General features: G+C 39.8%; 1 protein-coding gene across 1 annotated transcript in view; it reads right to left on the minus strand.

Moving 5' to 3' along the window:
- kcnh8 (potassium voltage-gated channel, subfamily H (eag-related), member 8) overlaps nucleotides 1–22539 on the minus strand; it is a 44357-nt gene that overhangs the window by 10495 nt on the left and 11323 nt on the right. Inside the window, 9 exon segments of the mRNA XM_053334124.1 lie at nucleotides 4169–4418; nucleotides 5369–5568; nucleotides 7034–7243; nucleotides 10002–10206; nucleotides 14361–14518; nucleotides 14657–14894; nucleotides 15537–15664; nucleotides 17969–18100; nucleotides 21499–21732. Coding sequence (XP_053190099.1) covers nucleotides 4169–4418; nucleotides 5369–5568; nucleotides 7034–7243; nucleotides 10002–10206; nucleotides 14361–14518; nucleotides 14657–14894; nucleotides 15537–15664; nucleotides 17969–18100; nucleotides 21499–21732 — 1755 coding nt within the window.

The raw sequence follows: 22539 nt of genomic DNA on the forward strand, positions 1-22539 counted from the left end.
AGACCAAAAAGCATTACATGAATCTGAAGGGTACTACTTTCTAATAGTGCAAGTTGTAACTAATTGTTATATTAATATGTAATACAAATGTTAAGAAATGATGAAGGGTCACAGGTCTGCCACTTTTTAATATGCCAACAGAAAAAGTTTTTGTTTAATAATCCATTAAGTCTGGAGCTGTAAATGTTGAAGTACTAAAATCTTTATCAATTTGGATGTTTAAGCTTCTCTATGCAGGATGATGTACGTGCAGAGTTTAACTGAGAGTGGAAAGTTTCACTGAGCTCAGTAACACTAAGAAGATTTGTCACATCACAAGTGATTCTTATTGAGAAGCCAGTATGCAACATACAATGTGTGATGTGGAAATTTGAACACATCTTATGTCCGGCAGTTCAACTTATGAAAAGTACAGTATTTTTGAATATATCTTGAAACATGCCTGCAGGGGATCCTTAATAATAACTTTTCCAGGAGAAAAGTGCTCAAACCACAGTCCACTGATGAACTAAAGGAATAAAAAAAGAAAAAAAAGTGTCCTGCAGAAAAATTAATTTTATAAACTATTCATAAAAGGTGCCTTATTAGAAAGTAGCCCCTTTATTGGCTTAGTTATTCCTCTGGCTACTATGACTGAAGTGTGATTGTTGCTATCATCTCAATTTAAGTTTCTTTGTACAAGGACCAGGAAGCCAGGAACAACAAGATTGTATGGTCAGTTTTTGTATCATTAACACTGTTAATAATAATAATAATAATAATAATAATACATTTGATTTATAAAGCACTTTAAATTCAAACTGCAAAGCAATACTTGTTTCTTGTCACAAACGTTTCATATAATATTAAAGTACAGCGGGTCATCTGTGGATGCATAGACAGCAAAGTGAGGACTTAATTAAAAAAGAGGCTTCTGTAGTATCATCAGAAAAGCCAGTCAATGAGTAATACCATAAAAACAAAATGAGAACAATTTTTAACAAAGGTAGTGAATGAACACATTATCACTGTTTACAGTCTGGTTATCATTTATCAGAACATAATCGCTGTCACTGTTTTTGGAAACACATGAATGAAGCAGTGGTGACAGCTGTTTCCTGCTCTCTCCATACATGCAGGACAGAGATAAGTTCCCTGTTAGTGTTAATGCCCCTTAAGCAGTGATAAAATATTCATTACGGTCATTGTGAACTGTGAACGCTGCTCAATTACACCGAGGCTGATGAAGCAGCAGTCGTGACTGTTCTCATTCTCCTCTTCTCTGTTTCTTTCTTTCTGTCTCTTAGTCAACTCTCTCTCCTCACCTCTTTCATTATTTCTCTCTCGCCCGCCCTCTCCGTCGCTCAGTTTCTACATTTCTCACTCCTCTCTCTCCCTCTCTGCTATATCGCAACCCTTTGTTTTTGTCTTCTGTACTCTTTCTTACATTCATCCCTTCTTTTAACCTCTCTTCATTCCATATTTCTTATTTCCCTATTTTCTTTCCTTCTTCTCTCCCTTCCTTACTGTCCTCCTGTGCTTTTTCCTCACTATTTTCTTTCATTTGTCATTAATTCCCAATGCTTGCTTTTTTTCTTCTCTTTTTCTTTCTCTCTCTCCTCTTTTCTTCTCTTTTCACCTTGCGTTTTCTTTCCTTCCTCCCTTCCCTTTTTTTAACCCTTTTTTAAATGTGTTCCCTTCCTTCTTCTGTCTTTTCCTTCCTCCGTCCCTCTTTCATCTCTTCCTTCTTTTCTTCCTCCCCTTTTTTCCTCCTCATCCCTTTCTCTAACCCCTCTTTGCTCCCTTTCTCCACATTTACCATTATTTTTGCTTGCTTACACAAACACCTCTCTCGTTTACACTCCTTCCTTCAGTGTCACCCAACACACATACACACACACACAGACACACACACACACACACACACACACACACACACACACACACACACACACACATTATTACATATGCTACTACACATATCGTCTTATCAACTCCACTTTCCCACTTTCTCCTCAGCCTCTGTCTCTCTGCTTCATGTCTCCTGCCGTGGCCTCAATTTCTATTATGTTACCGAGCTGTGTTTGTGAACTTGTGGTGTGACAAGGAAGAGGGGACACACTGAGACACACACACACACACACACACACACACACACACACACAAAGAGAAACAGAGACAGTGAAGCTTTTTTCTCCTTCAGTCAGACACTCAATGTCAGCCTGACCTTCTGCACAGTCAGCAGGCAAGCACAAAGACAATGCTCTCCGCCTGTCAACCCTACACACACACACACACACGCATCCACCCACGCACACCAGTAAACAAATCCACCTACTCCATACAGGCACACACAGACACACGCGCACCCAAACACACACAAACTTTCCTCAGTACGAACGCTTGCAAACAGGCATTGAGACAAACAACAAACTTAAATACAGCAAACACACACAGGTGGGATAATGGAGATGAAGGTACAGATTGAACCACACCAACATAGTGCATAACGATCACTTGAGTGCATAATTCAAGTGATCGTGATGGATTAAAATTCAGATTCAGATCTTCCTGGCAAACACACATTTGCAGCAGATTGGTGTATACGTCTGTGTCATGAAGGTCGGATAGCAAATGCCATTAAGGTTGTTGGCAGCAGCTTGACTGGTGCTTGTTTGCATCTTGTTTCATGTTTTTCAACATAGTGATACACAGGATATGCACAGGGATTTTCTTTGCATTTTCTTTCTCCACTACTAAAGGAATCGAATAACCATATTTGCTAGTATTGTAAACCAATGACAATCTTTTGCAGTAAATAACTATAAACTGTTTGGACCCAGCTCTGCGTCAAAGTACTACAATGGAGTAGATATATTCATTTTAATAAAATAATGACATGAAAAAATGTAGTAACACACTTTTGCTGCTATAACACACTTTTGCACTAGCTCAGGATTCTAGGAAGACACCAGTCATACAGGATGAATACCATCTACATGAATCACCTGCTGCATCAATTTTTCCATCTTGGTCAGTTTGCTCTCCTGAAAATGTCTGAGGGCAAGTATTTACATCTTTCTTTGACCAAGTCTTTTTGAATTTAAAGTCATTTCAGATACTATTTCTTTCCTTTCCTTTCTCATAATGACTCCTTCTGCTGTTAAAGCACAACCCTTCTCATAAAATAATGATTATTATTATAATTTTATGAATAAAAACACCCAAATATCTTTTCTTAGTTTGAGCAGAACTGCAGCCTTAGCAAATGTTTTGGAATCTCATTCCTTCATTAATGAGTAGCCAATTTTTATTTAAGCATCTCTACACTTTTTATTTGCTGATTTCAGTTTTTTTTTCTGCTTCTGGTTTCGAATGTACTAAAGGCATCCAGGTAAAGGCAGTAACTGCAATTATCTGCAACCTTAGCAAATTAAATAGTAATTTAACCCTGCAAGTGAAAATGCATGCAACACTACTAAATACCTAAAAGAGGACTGAGTTGGACAGCACTAAACTGGACTAGACTGAATTAGATGGATCTGAAATTACCTGACTCCAGTGAATTGGACTGATGGAATGGGCTGGACTGAACTGGACAACACTGATTAGAGTTGACAGACCTGAATTGCAATGCTTTAAAAAAGACTTGACCTCTCTCAGTTAGAGGATTGTAGTGGCTTAACCTGTGGGGAATTGGACGATCATGGACAGCTTCAAGCAGACTACCTATGTATAAAATAATACAAGCTGCAGTGGCTACTTGTGTCAACATCTCCCTGTCAGTGCTGCTCATCTTCAAGCTAATGTGATGCCAAACATAAAGAAAAGCTTTAGAAATTAGGAATCTAGCTCCCTCATTTTTCATGTAGGACTAGAGTTGAGTCTTTCTTTGGCTCTTAGTCACTAGAACATGTTGAAAAAAGTGGCATTTGATTTTATGGTAGCCTAATAACAATAGACTCTGAGAGTTGCAGCCTTTAGGATACTGTAAGGCTCCTGTTTCTAAACAATGGGCTCATTTACAGGACCCAGCTTTATCACACTGAGCCGCTCGGGGCTTTATTATTACGGTTGCTGCGAGTAGTTCCTTTGTAAAACTATAACGATAGCACAGACGGATTCTTTCTCTTCATCCTACACACACCACACTCCAACTCCCCTCAATCCCTCCAGTCTTTTATCATACCCAGAATGGCCAGCACCATGCCATCTTTCAGCACCTCCATGGACCCCGAGCAAACGAAGAAGATGGCCTGGAGTGCGTCTCCCTGTCGGAGGAGGTACTCTCCAGGAGCGCAGAAGGAGGTCTTGATGTGTAGTGACAGGGAGCGCAGGCAGCCACGGCTGGCAGAGGCAAAGAGCGAAAGCTCCAGGATCTCCTTGTTAAGGTGCATGGTGATGTCAGATCGCAGCTCATCCGGGAAGTCCTTCAGAAGCTGTGAAGATGACAGTAGGGAGAAAAGCAGGAAGAGAGAAAGAAGGAGCGGGAAAGAGTGAAGAAAGCATGATGGCTTTGGAACTAGCAATATACTGCAACAGTGATGAAATTCACCTCTAATTTGATTCCTAACCTACTCTACACCAGAGAAATTACTGTTAAGTTATGTTTATTTTTATCACCCAAAATCAGTAGTTTGTCACAGAGAATCTGCCCAACATACACCCTCTATCCTCAGACCCTCAATTCTGATAAGACAAAAATTAAAAATGAAGAAAAGGAAAATGAGAAACCTTCCAGCCCTATATAAATCAACATAATACACACAGTTGCTACACAGATGAGCATTATATGGAACATCCCTTCCACAATTAAAAAAACAAAACAAAAACATTGCATACCACTGTTGGTCTCCTTGTCTGGACAAATATCTGGAGCTCATTGTAACATACAATCAATCAACAAGTCATCAGAGGCCAGACTGATTTTAATCAACAGGCCCATCTATAATTCATCTGTCTGGGATTCATCATCATCACTCCATCGAAGCGTTGCTCTGGGCTCTGACAGCTGTCTTGCAGGCATTCACAGCCCAGAGAGAAGCACTTCTATTAGACTACTGACTGGTTGACTCCGTTTTCCTGAGCTTGTCAAGACATCTCTCCTTCTCTTTTTGTGTTTTTCTCTAAGCTGTCCTTACACCACTTCTCCAAACCTTGCCTCTGTCTCCATTTTTCAGTTGATGCTTATATTGGTTACATTTTTCAATTGCTGGCATTATCGATCACATTATCACTCTTTCAGTCTTGGAGCTCATATGTGAGGAGTGGGGATCTTTCAAATGTATTATTGATCCTTGATGTCAGAAATATAACTGAAAAAGGGAATGAGTTTATAGGTATGTATGTGTATGTGTGGTGAGTTGACACAAAAACCCTCTTTTTGTACCTCATTACAGTCGATGCCGTTGTTGACTGACCAAGTTGTCTGAAAATACTCCAACATTCGCTGCTTGAGGCTCTGCGGCAGATGATGGACACGTATGAAGTCCTTGAGGTCTTTGGTTCTGGTGTGGTATTGGGACCAGCGTGAGTACATCCTCTGGATAATGGCTGTCACATTACCAAATACCAATGCATGCATCAGTGCTGTAGGTAAGAAGACAGAGGAAAGCAGGCAAGAGAGAGTTAGACAGGGAGGCAATAATAGAGCACAAGCATGAATTAAATAAGATGAATTAGATCAGACTGACAACAGATTGCCAAGATAGGAAACAAAAATAGTTTTGGATGCTATTTTTAATGTGGAAGCTTGGCGATTGTGGATTGCTTAGCTCATCCTAAACTTGACAGTGCCAAAATGTAGGAAAAGGCCCAGCAGGGGTTGTTTCAGCACCAGCAAGAAGTGTAGTGCAGTATTACTGGGATGAGTGGGATTTGCACTCGGAAGACCTGCCAGCTCAAACCAAGTCAATGGTGCATTGAGAATAGCAGCGGAGCAGTCATGTTCTGTCTGTTCATGTCTTAACACCCAAATAGACCTCTACAACAATCACACAGGCTACTTGTCAGTACTTCTTTTTAAACAATTCAAATTTATTTTCGACAAACCTCTTTGCATAATCAAATTTCTGTCATGTAATCATAATCCAGCTGTCAGTTTGTGTGTGAACAAATAAACATAAAAACCAGTCGACCAGCTAAACATTATATTTACATTCATGTCTGCACCTCCCAGACAGGAACATCAGTGTCAGCACTGAGCGGAGCTGATTTGATTGGAATGACAGATACCTGCCCTTTAAACACCCTAATCTTATTCTGTCTTCAGCTGTGCCGCAGGTGTGTTGCTCACCTCTGCCCATGAAACCACTGAACACAGACTACGTGTCAAGCGTGGGTCTCGTGGCCCCAAACTCCTCTTTTTTGACACATGCCATTGATATAAAAAACTATTGTTGTTTTCTGTGTCTAAAGTAACAGTTTAACTTGGTTTTTTTTTGCCTGTCGGCATACAGTATGTCATATTTTCAATTGACTATCTAGTTAAAGAAAGACTTGCTATGCTTTCTAATGAGGCAACAATCCAATTCACACAATTTGACCTACACTGTGCTATAAATATAAACATGTGCCTTGTGTAAATTTAGATTTCAGATAAACACACAAGGGGACAGTGTGTGTATTATAGTGTGTGGGTGGTACAGGTATTCCTCATGTTCCTTTAAAGATAAGTTTAGCATTATGTTAAGGTTGAGATAATTGAGGTTAGGATAAGTCTCCAGGAAATTAATGTCAGTCAATGTAATGTCCTCTGAAGTGATGGAAACCAGACTGTGTGTGTGTATATGTGACTGCTACTGCCCGGAGGCAGCCAGGGACATTTAACATTTAGCCAAATCAGACAGGGGAGTGTCCACAGAGGGAACCCCGCCATGGAGATCTCTCTTCAGCCCCAAAAACCAAACCTATTTAAACAAGCCAAGTTATACTGGATCAGACTATCTTGATGAGACATGAGACAATCTTTAAACTCAGATATGACATAAATAAAATCCTACTTTATAATTCTACATTAATTTACTTGTGTAATCAGTGCATGTATTCTGTATACCTCCTATCAGCATGACACAAATAGAGAAGATCTTCTCTACGTCAGTGTTGGCTGATACGTTGCCAAAGCCCACACTGGTCAAACTGCTAAGGGTGAAGTAGAGTGAGGCGATGTAGACACTCCGGATAGATGGACCATTGCTGGTCCCATTCATGCCTCCTATGGCATAGTACGGTGACTCCAGACGCTTCCCCAGCTCATGGAGCCATCCTGTTTATAAGATGGCATAAGTGGGGGAATTGATGGGCAGAAGGAGAAATAGAAGGTTAGATATTTAGAAAAAAACAGGCAGCATTTGAAAGTATTAGATGCACTTTTATTCTCTTTTTTAAGCTAATAACACTGTACCATGTTTCAAATAACCATATCTATTCTGAGTGGTTTCTATTAACAAAATAATCAAAGGTTATTACATATATTTCTTTTTTCAAAAATGTTCCACAACCTTCTTCTTGTATTGTGTAAGTTATCACTGGAAATGCATTGTTTCATTACACAGAATCTGTAGTGATTTTAGATACAAAGTGCTGCAGTGGTCCACTGAAAGCTCAGTGCAGTAAAGGACAATGATTCTAGAAACTGTGCTATGTCAAGAACAATGGATTCAACAGTAAAAGCAGATCAGATTCTTGGAAACCAGAACTGATCCCTAGTCAGTACAGTGTGGAGACATGCGGCTGATCCCAGGAGAGTCTCCAGCAGACACTGATGAATGGTAATTGGATGGAAGCCTCTCATAGCTGCCTGACTTCAACGCACGTTTGGTATCAGAATTGCATAATTAGGATACAACACATTAATCCTGCCACATGCACTGACCTGTTATTTTATGACACTGAAATGCAGTAATTGGTGAAAAGAAATTTGCATCGTTCTCATGACCCAGTCAATGCTGACCCGGAACCAGTTATGAAGATACCAGAGAGAGGTAATTGCGAGCAGTGCAGCTCATCGATACTGACCAGAGATCGGCCCAGGGGGCCTCATTATAAGAAGGACCTGGAGGCTGAGGGGGGAAGCCTCAGGGCTTCACCATTAATTACCAGAAGAATCACACCCTTCTCTCGGCCAGTTCTACAACACACATACAAACTGGTCCAGTCTTTGCTCTCACATTTTCCATTGCATACATATTTTACAAGTGACTTAGGAATCAATAAAATTGATGAAGAAATCATCTACTTAATTTAGCTGCTAACATACACCATTTTCTGAAATATAAAGAGACCCAGACAAATATGCAGCACCGTTACTGGCAAAACCTCTGCTCTACTGTATAACATGACAACACATTTCAAAATCAAATCCATATGTTGACTTTTTGAATACAAAAAGAGGACTGTGATGTTAGTGCAGAATGGATACTCATGTATGTGTCAAGTGCTGGTTAATCCTCATTGTACGTAAACATCTGTCTTAAAGGCTTGGAAACCTACAGGGTCCATGCTGAAAAACACATTTATAGGTGATGAATATCAAATCTAGCCTGCTGGAAAAAACCTGCAGGTTTCATGCATCAACAGCTTTTCAAAATCACGAAATTTTGAAAGAATGAGAAATGAAATCGCCAAGCACCAGAATATTGAGATGTTTCCCAAGCTTTACACATGATAAAGCAGAAATTAAATCTTAACACAGAAGCCAAGAGGACAAAAAGGAGGAAAGCAGGTGTCTCCTCCATGAGATATATGTGGGATTTATGTGTTAAACAATGTGAAAAAACACTTCTTTTATTAATGCTTGGTGATCAATAAAAAATCGGACAACTTAGCTTTAGTGCGGTGTTTCCTTTCTATTGATTTAGTGCAGAGCCTGACAAAGCTGGATAATGGCTCCCTCAGCGAGAAAAATGTAGAATGTAGAATAAAAAGCCTTCAACTGGCCTGGCTGCTCAACCCGTACAGAAAACTAAAGAATTACATTTACATTAACAGCAACAGCACAACTGTCTGTATGTCACGCCATGAATATCCAATTAAGATCTATTACGAAACTGCCACACATTAAGTGAATTGCTGCTGAGCTGAGATCAAATACATCCCAATCATTCACCACAGCAGCTGGTAGTAGTAACGGTACCTTGGAATTACAACCATGTGGTATGATTGCACCTAATGATTTAAATCCAGTGCCAATGTTCAGTGCTAGTGCAGGAAGGAGTGTGTTTTATGAAGCGAGGTGGAACAAGAGGTGAAGAGATGTTTGTTTATCTCCTGTCACTGTTCTTTACTTAACATTCACTTTTTATTTAATGGTAACCATTATACCTCCCTAATGTTAACCATACTGTACCTTGACATTGAACCTAATGTGGGATTTTACAGAATCATCCAATATTGACGCTCTCATCTAGTCATATTGCAGCCATACAGCTGTAGTTTTTAGACAGTCATAAGGATCCCATGTATTTACTTTAGGAGTGAGATATCCTGCTCTCTCATTGGACTTACAGTATCTTGTATAGCTGTTGCAAGGAGTCCATGTATCTGAACAGTTTTTTTCTGAAAAAATTAGAATGGATGAATTTTCAATCACAGCTTTTAGGCTAATGTGGACAAGAGGTCCTTCAAGTGCTCAGTCAGTGAAAATCTGCTTAAGAACAGCTCCTTATTCATCTAAATTCCTATTCAATGTGGATTTGTTTTACAACAGAAGACTATAGTTGCATTCATAAATCAGGTATGACAGTAAACATCTACTGACACACAGGTGTAAGCACATCATTTTTAATAAATCCGAATGTCTACAATGTCCTTGTGTTGCGGTGTGGTGTAATAATGTTATGTTGTGAATACAAAATACATTTGGGGAAATCACATATCCCCATAGCATCCAATATCACTCCCAGTGAGCTGGAACGGACGGCATCATGGATCTCTTGACTGTTTTCCACTTTTTAAAACATCAGTAATGCAGTGCAGATGTTGTCATGTATCACAAACAAACTGAGCTTCTTCCTACTACTCACCGATATCCCAGTTGTAAGCGTTGGCCTCTATTTCCATTTTGCCGATGATGTACCAGATGCAGGCCATCCAGTGGGCCAGAAGGGCGAACATGGACATCAGCAGTGTCAGGACCACTGTGCTGTGCTGCGAGTAACGGTCCATTTTCTGGAGCAGCCGCAGCAAACGCAGCAGGCGCACCGTTTTCAACAGGTGGACCACAGACACCTGGGATTAAAGACCAATGACACAAAATTAATTCATTTTTGGGACACAGATGGTAAATTTGCCAATTTGTGTAGTGTTTTGTTACAGATGCCATTTCCTTGAGATGGCAAATGTCAAGGTTATCATATGTTTTAAACCTAAATAAGAATTGCTATCATGTACTACTCCTACAGTTGTCACTATATATTATCAACACTACATTGTCTCTGCAACTGTAACTCCAGAGGGCAACATGTGTTTTAATCCTTTCCAGACAGTGATTCTTTTTTCATTTTTTGAGATTTGTGGGTGTTCTGCTGAAGGCAAAGACAGACTGTCAGACACAGAAATAGAGAAAATGAAACAGAAACACACACTACATAAGTGAGGAGCAGACTTCAACCAATCTCCCTTTTAGAGTTAATCTCCTGGGAAGGGTGATAAACCAGCTTAATACACACACACACATGCTAATTGCATACACAACACTGCCTCAAGTAATAAAAAGCTCTTTGTCATGCTTCATGTCCTCTCTGGTGTTAAAAGCCATTTAAGTGCTTCTACAGTTAGAACTTGGCACATGCTTGTAAACATATCAATAATATGATCCATACAGTAAGACAGTTTCCTAAAGAGGGATCTTTGATATAAATCACCTATTAGAGCAATCAAGCACTTCTTCACAGGTGTGTTGATTCTGTTGTCTTGTAACCTCTCTCCATCATCCTCATCATTACAGACACTCCAGTTTTCTTTTTTACCTGTCTTCCCTCACTCTGTCAGTCCTGTGTTCTTTCACTCTTTCAGTAATTCACAACTCATTTTGCCAAAAGTCTTTCTGCCTCCTTCTTCCACAGTGTTGAGTTCCCCTTCCCACATTTCCCTTCATTTGTGTGTTATGTGAATCTATTGTGCACCTGCTCCTCAGGAAATCTCCTGAGAGAGAGAGAGAGAGAGAGAGAGAGAGAGAGAGAGAGAGAGAGAGAGAGAGAGAGAGAGAGAGAGAGAGAGAGAGAGAGAGAGAGAGAGAGAGAGAGAGAGAGAGAGAGAGAGAGAGGAATGCACAATCAGAGCATTTGAACTAGAGGGAAAGATGTGTGGACAGTTCCTCCAGCATGTGTCTCCAGTTTTCCACACTCTTGCTCTGAGAAATAGGGAACTGGTGCCGCACAAGGGGTAATAAAGTATCCAACCGAGCCGCGGGGAGTAGCTCCATCTCCTCTCCACCATGGTCTCCACCATCTATCACGACCCTGCATCCCACCTATGGAGAGCAGGCTGTGCCACATCCCATTCTCCCCCAGCAGCATGAGCAGTAAGCAATATAATGTAACCAGCCACTTTCTCCTTCAACTTTTCATTCTACCCACTCCATTTCACCCGTGCCATTCACATTTCCATTTCCTCTGCTTATCAGGTGTGAAATTTATATTTAGCTACCTGATTGCCTACCTTCCCTCAATAGTATTTGTCTACATGAGACTATAACTTAGCAAAAATGCTCATTATTTCTCACCCCGCAGTCATGCCTTTATCCCTACAAGTCAGTCACAACAGCATGACTGGTCATGTTTATTTTTTTATTAATTTTACTGATGCAGCAGCATGAGGCCAGTAAGCATGAATAACTAAGCCGTTCTCCACAAAGATACCAGCTGGGCCTCCAGGCCTACAAGACGTACTCACAGGACCTTTAATAATAATGGTGGCAGTAAAGTATTAATAACAAATTGTAGCCTTTGGCTCTGGTATTCAGGCATTATCAGTGGAGGAAATCAGTGCTTGCATCATCATCTCATGGCTGACCCATTTGTTTAGATGACAACAAAATGTGATGGAAGGAATGGACAGATCATGAATAAAGAATGAGGAATGAGGACATTACTGTATTTTGCACATTTCTCAAAGTTTTAGAAAATGATTAGAAAATGTATAACATTATAACAGTATGTCACTTATAAAGAAAACAAAAAGAACTCAAAAATTAAATTCTCTTAAAACACATTTTCCAAAATGATGAGGTGATTCAAATTCCTCCAAACGTATGTCTTATTTTTATGTTTGAGAAGTTTTTAAATGTGCAGCTGTTCACACAACAAATGTTACAAAGATAAACAGACGGTGGAGAAATGCAGGGTATGATCATGGGAAATAGGAATGTATCAAGAAAATAAATAAGTATTTAATTAAAAAGAGAAGAAAAGAAAATCAGGGCAAAGTGGGAACACTCAACATACTGTATAATATTCCAAAAAAAGCTGATATACCAGAGATTTATGACAAAAACAAAACAAAGCAAGCACCAGAGAGGGACACTGTTGAGGCCCCATGGCTCATTTCAGTAAAAGATGGCTTCGGTCCTCAAAGGGGACATCAGTCTGAATACTTCATCCTTAGAGGGGACATCACGCAGAACGTTTAGCAATTACTGGCCTGGTCCCCCCGGCGGCAGGGGAAGTTGCAGCCCAGTAGCCCTACACCCGAATCCTATTCTACTGGGAGCGTGTGGTATTTCCATTAATAGAGTCTGGAACAAAACAGGCACCTTTGCCTGGAGCGGCCAGTCATGGTGCCCATTCCTCTGCACACACACACACACACACACACACACTGTAAAAGACACAGAATTTCTTATGTGTGTGTATGTATATGGATATCATGCCATTGATGATTCTCTAAGTGTATCCTTTGTGTATTTTGTAATTTATTTTGAGTGATTGGTGTTGGTATGTATGACTTTACACTGTATTGTTTGTACTGCATGTAATATAGCAGCTAATGGGGATACAAATCAACATACAACCACATATAAACCCACTTTAATACAGTGAAAGCATCCCTGTCAATAAATCAAAGGTCGGAAAGAAAAATCCATAAGCAACCAATCAAAACAACTGCTTCCATATGGTGATATCACTGAGCCAGGGACAAGACAAGAAGGTCTACCTAATTGCTACAGTATGTATCTTGGTGTCTTCCTCCATTCAACTATTCTTAAGGGGGGGGGGGCATGTTTTTGACTCAAACTGAGCAGAAAAGCAGTTTAATGATGGCCTACAGGTTTAACTTAACTGTTTTGTAAGGCTTTGTACAGTGTGTGAAATCAATATACAAAATCAAATATGGAATCAAATAAGGGTCATTAATATTTTGAGCTTGTAAAATGGTTTGTAAATGTTTCATAAAGTTTTGCAGATGTATAAATATTTTTGCAAATATGAAAATGTTTTTTGTAGCTGTATAAATATTTTGTGTATGTGTAATTAAAATTTGTGCAAGAATATTTTCAACAGTGAGGTTTCACAAAGTCTGTGAGACAGGCACAAATTTCATATCTTTGTGTGCCACAGTGAAGTTACAAGCTACACGCTGCAAGTGAAAAGCATGAATTTTGATTCTGTTTTTACAGCTGAGTCCGACTGGTCAAAGGCACAGTCAATCTGTCCAATTAGAGGGCAGATGGCTCTGTTGTGTTCATCCTGCTTCATTCCCCTGCAGGTCCTGAAAATGAAGGTGGACAATGGTGCAGGCTCTCACATGACCCAGGTGGGTTTAGTGTATGTACTTGCAGTTTTTTTTAGCTTGTAACATAACTGTCACAAACAAAGGTAGGAAATGTGTGTGTCCATCTCTCTGATTTTATGAAACATTACTGTTGAAAATATTCCTGCACAAAACCTTTTTCACACATGCACAAAATATTTCTACAGCTGCAAAACTTTACTACATGTTCATCACCACTACCACCACCACCACCATGTCACAAGAGCAAAATATGAATGATCCTTATTTGATTTCATAATAAAAGAGCTGCTGGAGCAGCACTGGAAACATTCCATACGATCTTTTCTTCTGAAATGTCAAATATGCTGAAGGTATTGCACTTTACAATGCACTATTGTGTTGACAGGACTAGAGACTGGGTCTCTGCTTCTGGGCAATCCATCCAAAATAATACTTACTTCTTACTTACAAGTATTTTTCAATATTTCAAGTAATTCTATTGAATATAGGATATTGTTTGTTATATGATTTTTGTATAAATTTTTTATTTGAACATTAAACGCTGTATTTTAGATCCAATTTTCAAAAGGAACAAACAGTACAGTAGCATATTGATTTTTCTCTGTATTACCATAAACTGGGGGTCAAACAACAAGCTAATAGCTACTCACCACGCTGACTTTGAAGGCATAGAGCAGGTCAAAGGGCAATGCAGCCACCAGGTCAATGATAAACCATGTGGTCATATAGTGGATACAAATCTGCCGTGCGTCAAAGATCACCTGGCCCGACTTGCTGACATAACTGGTGCGAAAATTGAAAACAATGTCTGGGAGAAGAAAAAAAAATACACACATAGAAGTTTGTTGATCATATTTGGACTTTTGACTGTTAAGAATATTTTTCAGTTCAAATAATCCCAACTACATCTACTGTGATTCAACAATAAAGGATGAAAAAGTCCAACCTATGATGAACAGTATCTCCACTGCGATATCACTGACAGTTGTGCTGCGGGTTAGGTCATCATCATCACCAATGAAACACACATTATAGGGCACAGTCACGGCCACGTAGAAAGTAGCAAGCAGAATCAGCCAATCCCAACCAGCCTTGAATGTGCTGTAATGAAGTAAGATGAATTTGGACTTCTTGGCATCTGCTACTTTGTACTCTGGCAGAGCAGGAAGATCTCCGAACACATTCTGGACAAGGACAGAAAATATGACAGAAGTGTTATAGTTGCAACTATTTGCTATGTTGACCACATAACCACATAATGTGATAGGGAACTCATAGTGACAAACTCAGTAGACAATATTACCCAACTCTGCAGTTCCCCTTAGTTATTTTAGCATCTTTCCTCTCTTTGTTTTGGTTTGACAGCTAGCTCATCCCATGTGTTTTTAAAATATAGACAGTTGAAATTTATTACAATCTGTATTTTTCTCTCTTTGATATTTAGAGTGTATTGTGATCTGTCTTTTTCCTTTATTCACAAAGTTACCATACCATACCAAACCAAACCTAGGTACCTACCATACAACTAATACTACTGTAACTGACTCTAGGATCAGCAGCATGTTCTAGCTCATTTATAGCGGCTGTGATAAGAAGAATGTAAGATAATTACACCTTGTTTATTGGAGAGTTTTGTGTAGGTAGGCGCCCCTCTCCACCTGGACACAATATTCCTCCTCAGCTTCCTGCCCCCTGATTTTGACCACTGAGCTCCAATAACAGCAGTAATCTTCTGCCTTCCAGTGTTTCAGTCCACCCCCACCCACTTTTGAATGAACCTTCATCATGCTGCCTCCTGGCCCGTTGTTTGAAGTGTCTGATGATACCTTGTTGAGCTTAATCTTGCTCTTCTCACGACTGTGGAGGTGTCCCGAGATGTGGTAGAGCACTGTGCTGCTGCGCAGACGAGCTGAGCTGAATGGAGAGCCTGTTTTCACCCTGCCGCGCCGCCGCTCTGTAAACAAACACAACACACACACACACACACACACACACACACACACACACACAGACACACACACACTATCATCATCACACAAATGTCAGTACACTTTCTCTCCTACAATACTTTACCCCCCAAGGTTAACTACTGATGACTGAATCAGTCATTATGCCTGATGAAATACATAATATTCTGTCCTGAATAGAAAACATGAATATGCAACAGCAAGAATGTGTCATTTCTTAGCAATTGCACAATTTGTGAGTGAAGTCAAAAAAAAACAAACAACTTGTGTATTTACTGTCATTTTGCTTTTGTAAAGGTCAAAGAACATTTGTTACCTGCTTTTGATTTATGTTATTCAGCTGTAAATATTGGTTGATGATGGTTTATTGTGTAAACACTATCTCCAGCAAAGCAGAGCAATTTTCAGCTTTGATAAGCCGCTACTGGGGCAGAGAGGCAGTTAAATATGGTATAGAAGATTTGTTGTGGTAGATTGCTACTGGGATGGTCTGTGTGTGTGTGTGTGTGCTTGCAAAGACGTTTGTGTGTTCTCTCCAAGTGTATTGTAGTAGTAGATAAAATAGATATAGCGCTTGAGTGATGTGTTCAGATCAAGGACTTGGGTAATAGGAGAAGGCAAGTTATTGCTGCTGGGTTCTAAGCCCCATTCTCACTGCTGTGAACCCACAGGAACGCACTATGGCCAGACTGGCTGGAGGGCAGATAACGGCAGTAACGAAGCTGGAGAATAGAAGTGCTAACTGCTTTTGAATGTCCTTTGGAAAGAGTGTGTGTGCGTTCTCTGGTGTGCATGTGTGTGTATACAGACCCCAGACGAGCCGAACAGACAGGGCCCATCCATAACGCGGTGCAGCCTTGGGGGACGCGACACGGCAGGAGCACAGAGACAGAGACATGCTTATTTTTAGATCTAATGAATTTCCCTTCGCCTTTATAACCATTCTTGTCGGGGTAGAGGGGGAGAATAGGTGGGGAGGGACGGCAGGGGTGGGTATGTATGAGTGTGTATGACGGAGGAGGGCGAAGGCATGTAGGGCAGATAAGGGAGGTGGGAATGGAGAGATACTGTAAAAGCAGCTGGGAAAGATGAGAAATAGAGGTGATGGAGAGAGTGGGAGGTGAGAAGAGGACAACATAAAGCCAGCTCAAAGCAGACTGTGAGATTTTACAGAGGGTGAAAATTCATATCTGAGAGGGAGAAAACAGTGATGTTGAGGAGAGGAGAGCAGGCGGTGGAGGAGACTGTTGACGCCAGAGACTGGGTTTCCCTCCTTTGCACACAGTATCCAGTCGGTGGGGAGAAAATGAACCTAAATGGGTCACATCCAAGGGGTCCATCCGTCCTTGAAAGGCTTCCTCAGCACAGATGGAAATACCTAAATGATGTCATAGTGTTTGCATATCTACTGCTTGTTCATGAATGTTTTTAGCCATGTTTAATGATTTTATTAATGGCAGCAATTCTAAAACAAAAATGTCTACACACCTTGTAACATTGGTGCGAATACAACTGCCTTTATTTACTTACTCACTCTTCTGCAGTGGCTTAAATAAACAAAAACATACTCAATGTGTACTGAGACCGAAAATGTTATGTGAGACTTATCTGGCATATTTTTACTTAAACAACCTTTTCAACGTCAAACCTGTTAGGTGTTCGTCTCTGTCTAAAGGCACGCTGTATTAGTCACTTTCCTGTTCTATGAAAAGCATTTCATTAAGTGAGCAAACAATAACTGTGCTCTCTGTTTCTGCTTCCCGTTCCCCCTTATTTACAGTTACGAGAGTAATTAGGCAAACACACACACACACACACACACACACACACACACACACACACACACACACACACACACACAGACACACATACACGCACACACACGCACATTGACCTTCTCTCTTTGTAGGCTGCTCTAAGCTTTAGCGTATTGTCCTAAAGGTAATCCTATGAGGAAATTGATTTTGAGACCTTTTTATCTTCAGTTGTTCTCAGTGCTTACAGTAATGTTCAATATATCACAGTTTTATAGATTTTGTGTTACCTTGTAACTTGAGGGTTGGATTCAACAAAATCAAGCACATTTTTAACAGTTTGGACAATGTGGAGGATTAATGACACATCCTTGCTGCCTTGTGGTAGTGAATGCTAAAGCCATACCTTCACCTGTTAATACATATTTGGGAGTTTTTTTTAAATAATGAGTGCATTTCTCTCTCTTGTCTGTGAATAATTAGAATCCACTTAACAACAGTAAAAATGCTCCTCCATATATACATCCACAAACTGACCTTCTTTCTTGTCCTCTTGGATGGCTTTGGCTTTAGTGTCAGTGATGTCCTTAAATGAAGCCAGAAAGAGCACCACGTCTCCCTTCTCATTCTTAATTGGTACAATGTCCAGCAGGCACCAGAACAGCACCGCTAAAAGGGAAGAAAAACACTATTATTAACACTATTATAGACTCTGTGATTATATTCAGAAAGGATTTACAGTGTTTGTGTTTGTAGAGCAACAATCCAACAGACTCCCAGACTTATTAGTAAGCCTATCTACAGTTGGAAGTCCCTCAGGAGAAACAGAGCCTTTTAATAGAGCAAGCCATCGTTCCTCAGGCACTGAAAGAGATGAACCCATCTCTGAGGTCCCATCTCCTGCTAAATAGATGCTTTTTAGAGAACCTCTGGGTCAGCATCTGTGTGTTTGTGTGGTTCTGCCCCATTGTTAGTGTGCTGGTGCCCATTACTGTATCACTCTCATAAACTTGATTTATCAAAAAAATAATCTCATAGGACATATATCTTTTTGGTTACATTGTACTATTCTGGTGTGCCACACATTTTCTATATTCAAGACATATAAAACACTCTGCTCTGAATATTAATTTGCATCTAACTAATACTGTTCATTTGCATTAGTTAGTTTTAGACACAAGACACAAGTGTGCTACACTAAAAAGTCCACACTCAGTGAAACCACACTTACACTTGTAGGATTGGCTCATTGTGATGACATAAAATCATGCCCATGCAGCAGAGGCGTCTTAAAAGTGAGTACAGAGAAACAATTTACAGTGAAGGCCAAACATCCAAGTAAAGCAACTAGGAAAAAAATACAGTTTTTAGTGGAGGGTGAGTTTAAAGCTGCAAAACAAATGACTATGTGACAGAGGTCGCTGGCAGTGATGATCCCACAGAGAATAATTCCCTCAGTACTATAGAGTGTTTCAGCATCATTGTTTTGACTTCATGGCTCTCATGAAACTTGCCAGCTGCAACAAGCAGCAATTTTCAATGGCAGAGATAAAGTTAGTAAGTAGATCATTAACAAGGTAAACTAAAAGTCCTTCCCACAGGAGTTAGTTTGACTTCAAATGAATGCTAATGTTGCTTTGTGTCTCCTTTATGTGTGAATAGCAATTTTTGCTGTCATGTTTTCCTTTAACTGCTTTGTAGGTGTAAATATGTCAGTGTTGTGTTTACAGCTTGTTGTGCAACCCCTGTTTCTCTGGTGTCATCTTTATATTTTGTTAATGTTCTTCATGAAATAATAGGAGTTGAACATTAGAGCATCTCAGCACTTTTAGTCATTATGTTAATTAATCACATCAAATTCAGTCTAATCCACATCATGCTGTGGCAGCATGGCAGTGTTCATATGCTGTTTTGATGATAGTTTTCTTACATGTATTGGTATTTTGTTTTGCTCTTAGATCATTTAAAACTCAAATTCCTTCTTGTGGATTAACTGATACTTTTGTTTGAATTGTTTCTAATTAGAGACTGAGTATTATTGAAACCTCCCCTAAAAACTTTCTTATACTCTCAAAATACTTTTTTGTGAAGATGAAAGACTTCAATGTAGAGCATTATTCTTCTCCATTCAATGACCAAGGATAAATTGCTGATTAAGAGGGATTTCTCACGGAGTTCCCTCCCATAACTCCCACTCACTATCTTCCATGCCTGGTGATGATTCAATCACAGTGTGTTCTTATCTGTGTGTGTGTGTGTGTGTGTGTGTGTGTGTGTGTGTGTGTGTATCTGCATGGCATGAAAGGCAGCTCCATCAAGCACACAGTGAGAGAAAAAGTGTTCCTGATTGCGAGCACGCAGCTTTCTCTTTTTTCAGGCAGACAGATGGAGGACAAACCGAGTCAATCAGCAACGTTTACTTTCAGGATTCTGCTGTGACAGACGGAAAGAGAGGGATGAGACAACACATAAAGACTGAGGCGGGGAAAGTGGGGGCAAGAAAACCATGGGAGACTGACAAACAAACAGTACTACTGCATGTGGAAATGGTAAAGAGGATGGTAGAACGGGAAGTGACACTGCCAGGGAAGAGCTGGAGAAAGATTAAAGTTAAAAATAGGAAAATGAAAGCAAAATGAAAAAAGACATGGGGGAGCGTGACAGATCTTCCTATATACGAAAGATAACAAAGCAACAGCAGACAGAGTGGTGTAGACAGTTTACATCTGTGATGGTATTAGCAATGCTGTGTCTATGCAAACCGCACTGAGCCATCTGTTAGTATATCTGCTTTACAAATTGATCACATAAAAAAATATAGAAAAGTGGTACAACATGACATATGCATATACCATAATACCTGTTTGAGTTTTGATTGATTTTTAGAAAAGCAAATCACAGTAAACAATCGTTATAAATATCTATTCTGGATCTTTCAATCTTCTTATGCAATCTTTAGTTTGCTATGAGATTGATGCAGATGCACAACTTACTGCAAGTCTACTAACAGAAATAACCCATAAATCAACATAATGGTGAATGGCTCTTAGCAACCACCTCTGAAGCGTTCTTGCCTGAAAATGATGTCAGTGGGGCAGATATGTCACTTGCCACTGAGTGCTCAGGGGGAAAAAAGTCAAAATAACCTCTCAACAAGAAATTGGCTAACATGAACTCAATGTCTGGCAGAATAAGTTAAGTAAAACAAAATGGGAGGACGGTCTGATTAGCAGGCAATGAGTTTGCCCAGTTGTAATGAAAGTGTAAATGTTCAAAGTTACTTTTTACAGAGTACATTAAAGAGTTTCACTTGTCCATGTTGACTCAAAAGCTAAAACTGAAAGGTCAAGAACAGGAGAAAGGTCAGAAACAAACTTTTGTGCAAAATGATGGACCTTGTGGTGAGATTGTGTTGTCAGCTGCTGTTTCAAAATCAAGATCAAATTAGAAAGCATGCAGTACTGATGTAACAAGTAACTTATATCTTCTCCAGACTGAAGCAAAGACATCTAAACAAGAAGCATGAAGGTAAAATGAACTGGGGGATGAAATCATCCCACAGTACACATGGATCCACTGATGACTATGTGCCCATTATTCTGAACTCTATTTTGTTCACTGGCCAGCTGGCTAATCAAACCAAACCAGGCTAGCAACTGGCCTCATTGTAATTGGGAGACAGGGTTAAGGAGTCACTATGCCGACAGCTATGAAAGTTTAATGTGTGTCAGTCAGCGTTAAATAATAACTGGAGGACTTTTGTGACTGACTGCTTTGTTTAATTGCCTTTTAATGAGAATGGACCAATGAAAAAGTTAAACATCTATTCCTTCACCAATTACTTGATTTATTCATGGCTCCATCTATGCCAATTTATATGGACCCTCCACAGAAATAGCCACACACAACTTGCCTTCCATTTATAGAACTACATGGGAAGTCCTACATGGTAATCACTCTTTCTGTGTGCTCTCTAATGGCTTTCTGTACCTGTCCACTTTCCTTGGTCATAACATTTAATTGGTAAATGGTAGGCATAAACCAGACAAGGCAATGTCAATGGTTACCTGTCTTTTTGTAGAACATGATCTCATCCTTGAACTCCTTGCGCTCTTCCAAGGCGTCGTCAATGCTGAGGATGATGCTTTCGCTAGTCTCCGGCCCATACAGGAACTTACAGGCGCAGCTCTTTTGCATGACCTCCGCCCGGGAGAAGCCTGTGAGCTCACAGAAGCCATCAGAGCAGTAGACGATGGGAAAGCCCTTTGACACTTGAGCGTTGGCCAGGATGAAGTTGCTGTCTGCAGGAGACGAGGGAGAAAGAGGCTAGATAAGATGGACAGGAAGTAACTGATGACTTTTTTTTCACCGAGGTGCAGGTAGAAGTTCTGTTAAGCCAGACTTACATAAATTCATAGAGTCTCTCTATCTCTGTTCACAGTTTAAAGGAATAATGCACAGTGAGCTTAGTTTAGCTCAGTTAAGTCAATGAGATCAAATGGCAGCCTACTTTTCAAAAGAAAGAAGACACACAGTTAAAATTATCTAAGGGCTGTTCAACATGTCTTCAATCTAAAACAAAAAAGACATGCAATGTTTTTTGGATTCTAGGCAAGTAGGCAAAAATAATAAAACTCTGCACGGACTGAACTATTAGTTTAATCAATACATTTTGCGCCATCATGAATCATACATTTTGCTCCATCATGAATCATACATTTCGCTCCATCATGAATCTCTGGAGGTCCCAATAACACAACCCAACATCTTACTCACCACAGATTCATTACACAGCAAATTTCTGGCAAAGCACTGTATAAATATGAAAATGAATTAACACGGGTAATAACATCAACAAGTATAAATATGCTATAATTGATTACTGTCTACTCTACAGCAAAGCAACACATTGAAACACAACAGTGACATATTACCAAACATTTATGTATTTACACATCCAGCAAAATGTGCATTCATTTGTATTCGTATCTCTGGCCAGCCAACAAATAAGTGCAATATTCACTCTTCTTTTAGCTCTATTTTGGTTTTTCCTGACAACTAAGTGAAATATCTGACTCTTTAGCTGCACTACATTCACTAGCTAGTCA

The sequence above is a fragment of the Scomber japonicus genome, chromosome 15 (genome assembly GCF_027409825.1).
Source record: "Scomber japonicus isolate fScoJap1 chromosome 15, fScoJap1.pri, whole genome shotgun sequence".
NCBI lineage: Eukaryota > Metazoa > Chordata > Actinopteri > Scombriformes > Scombridae > Scomber > Scomber japonicus.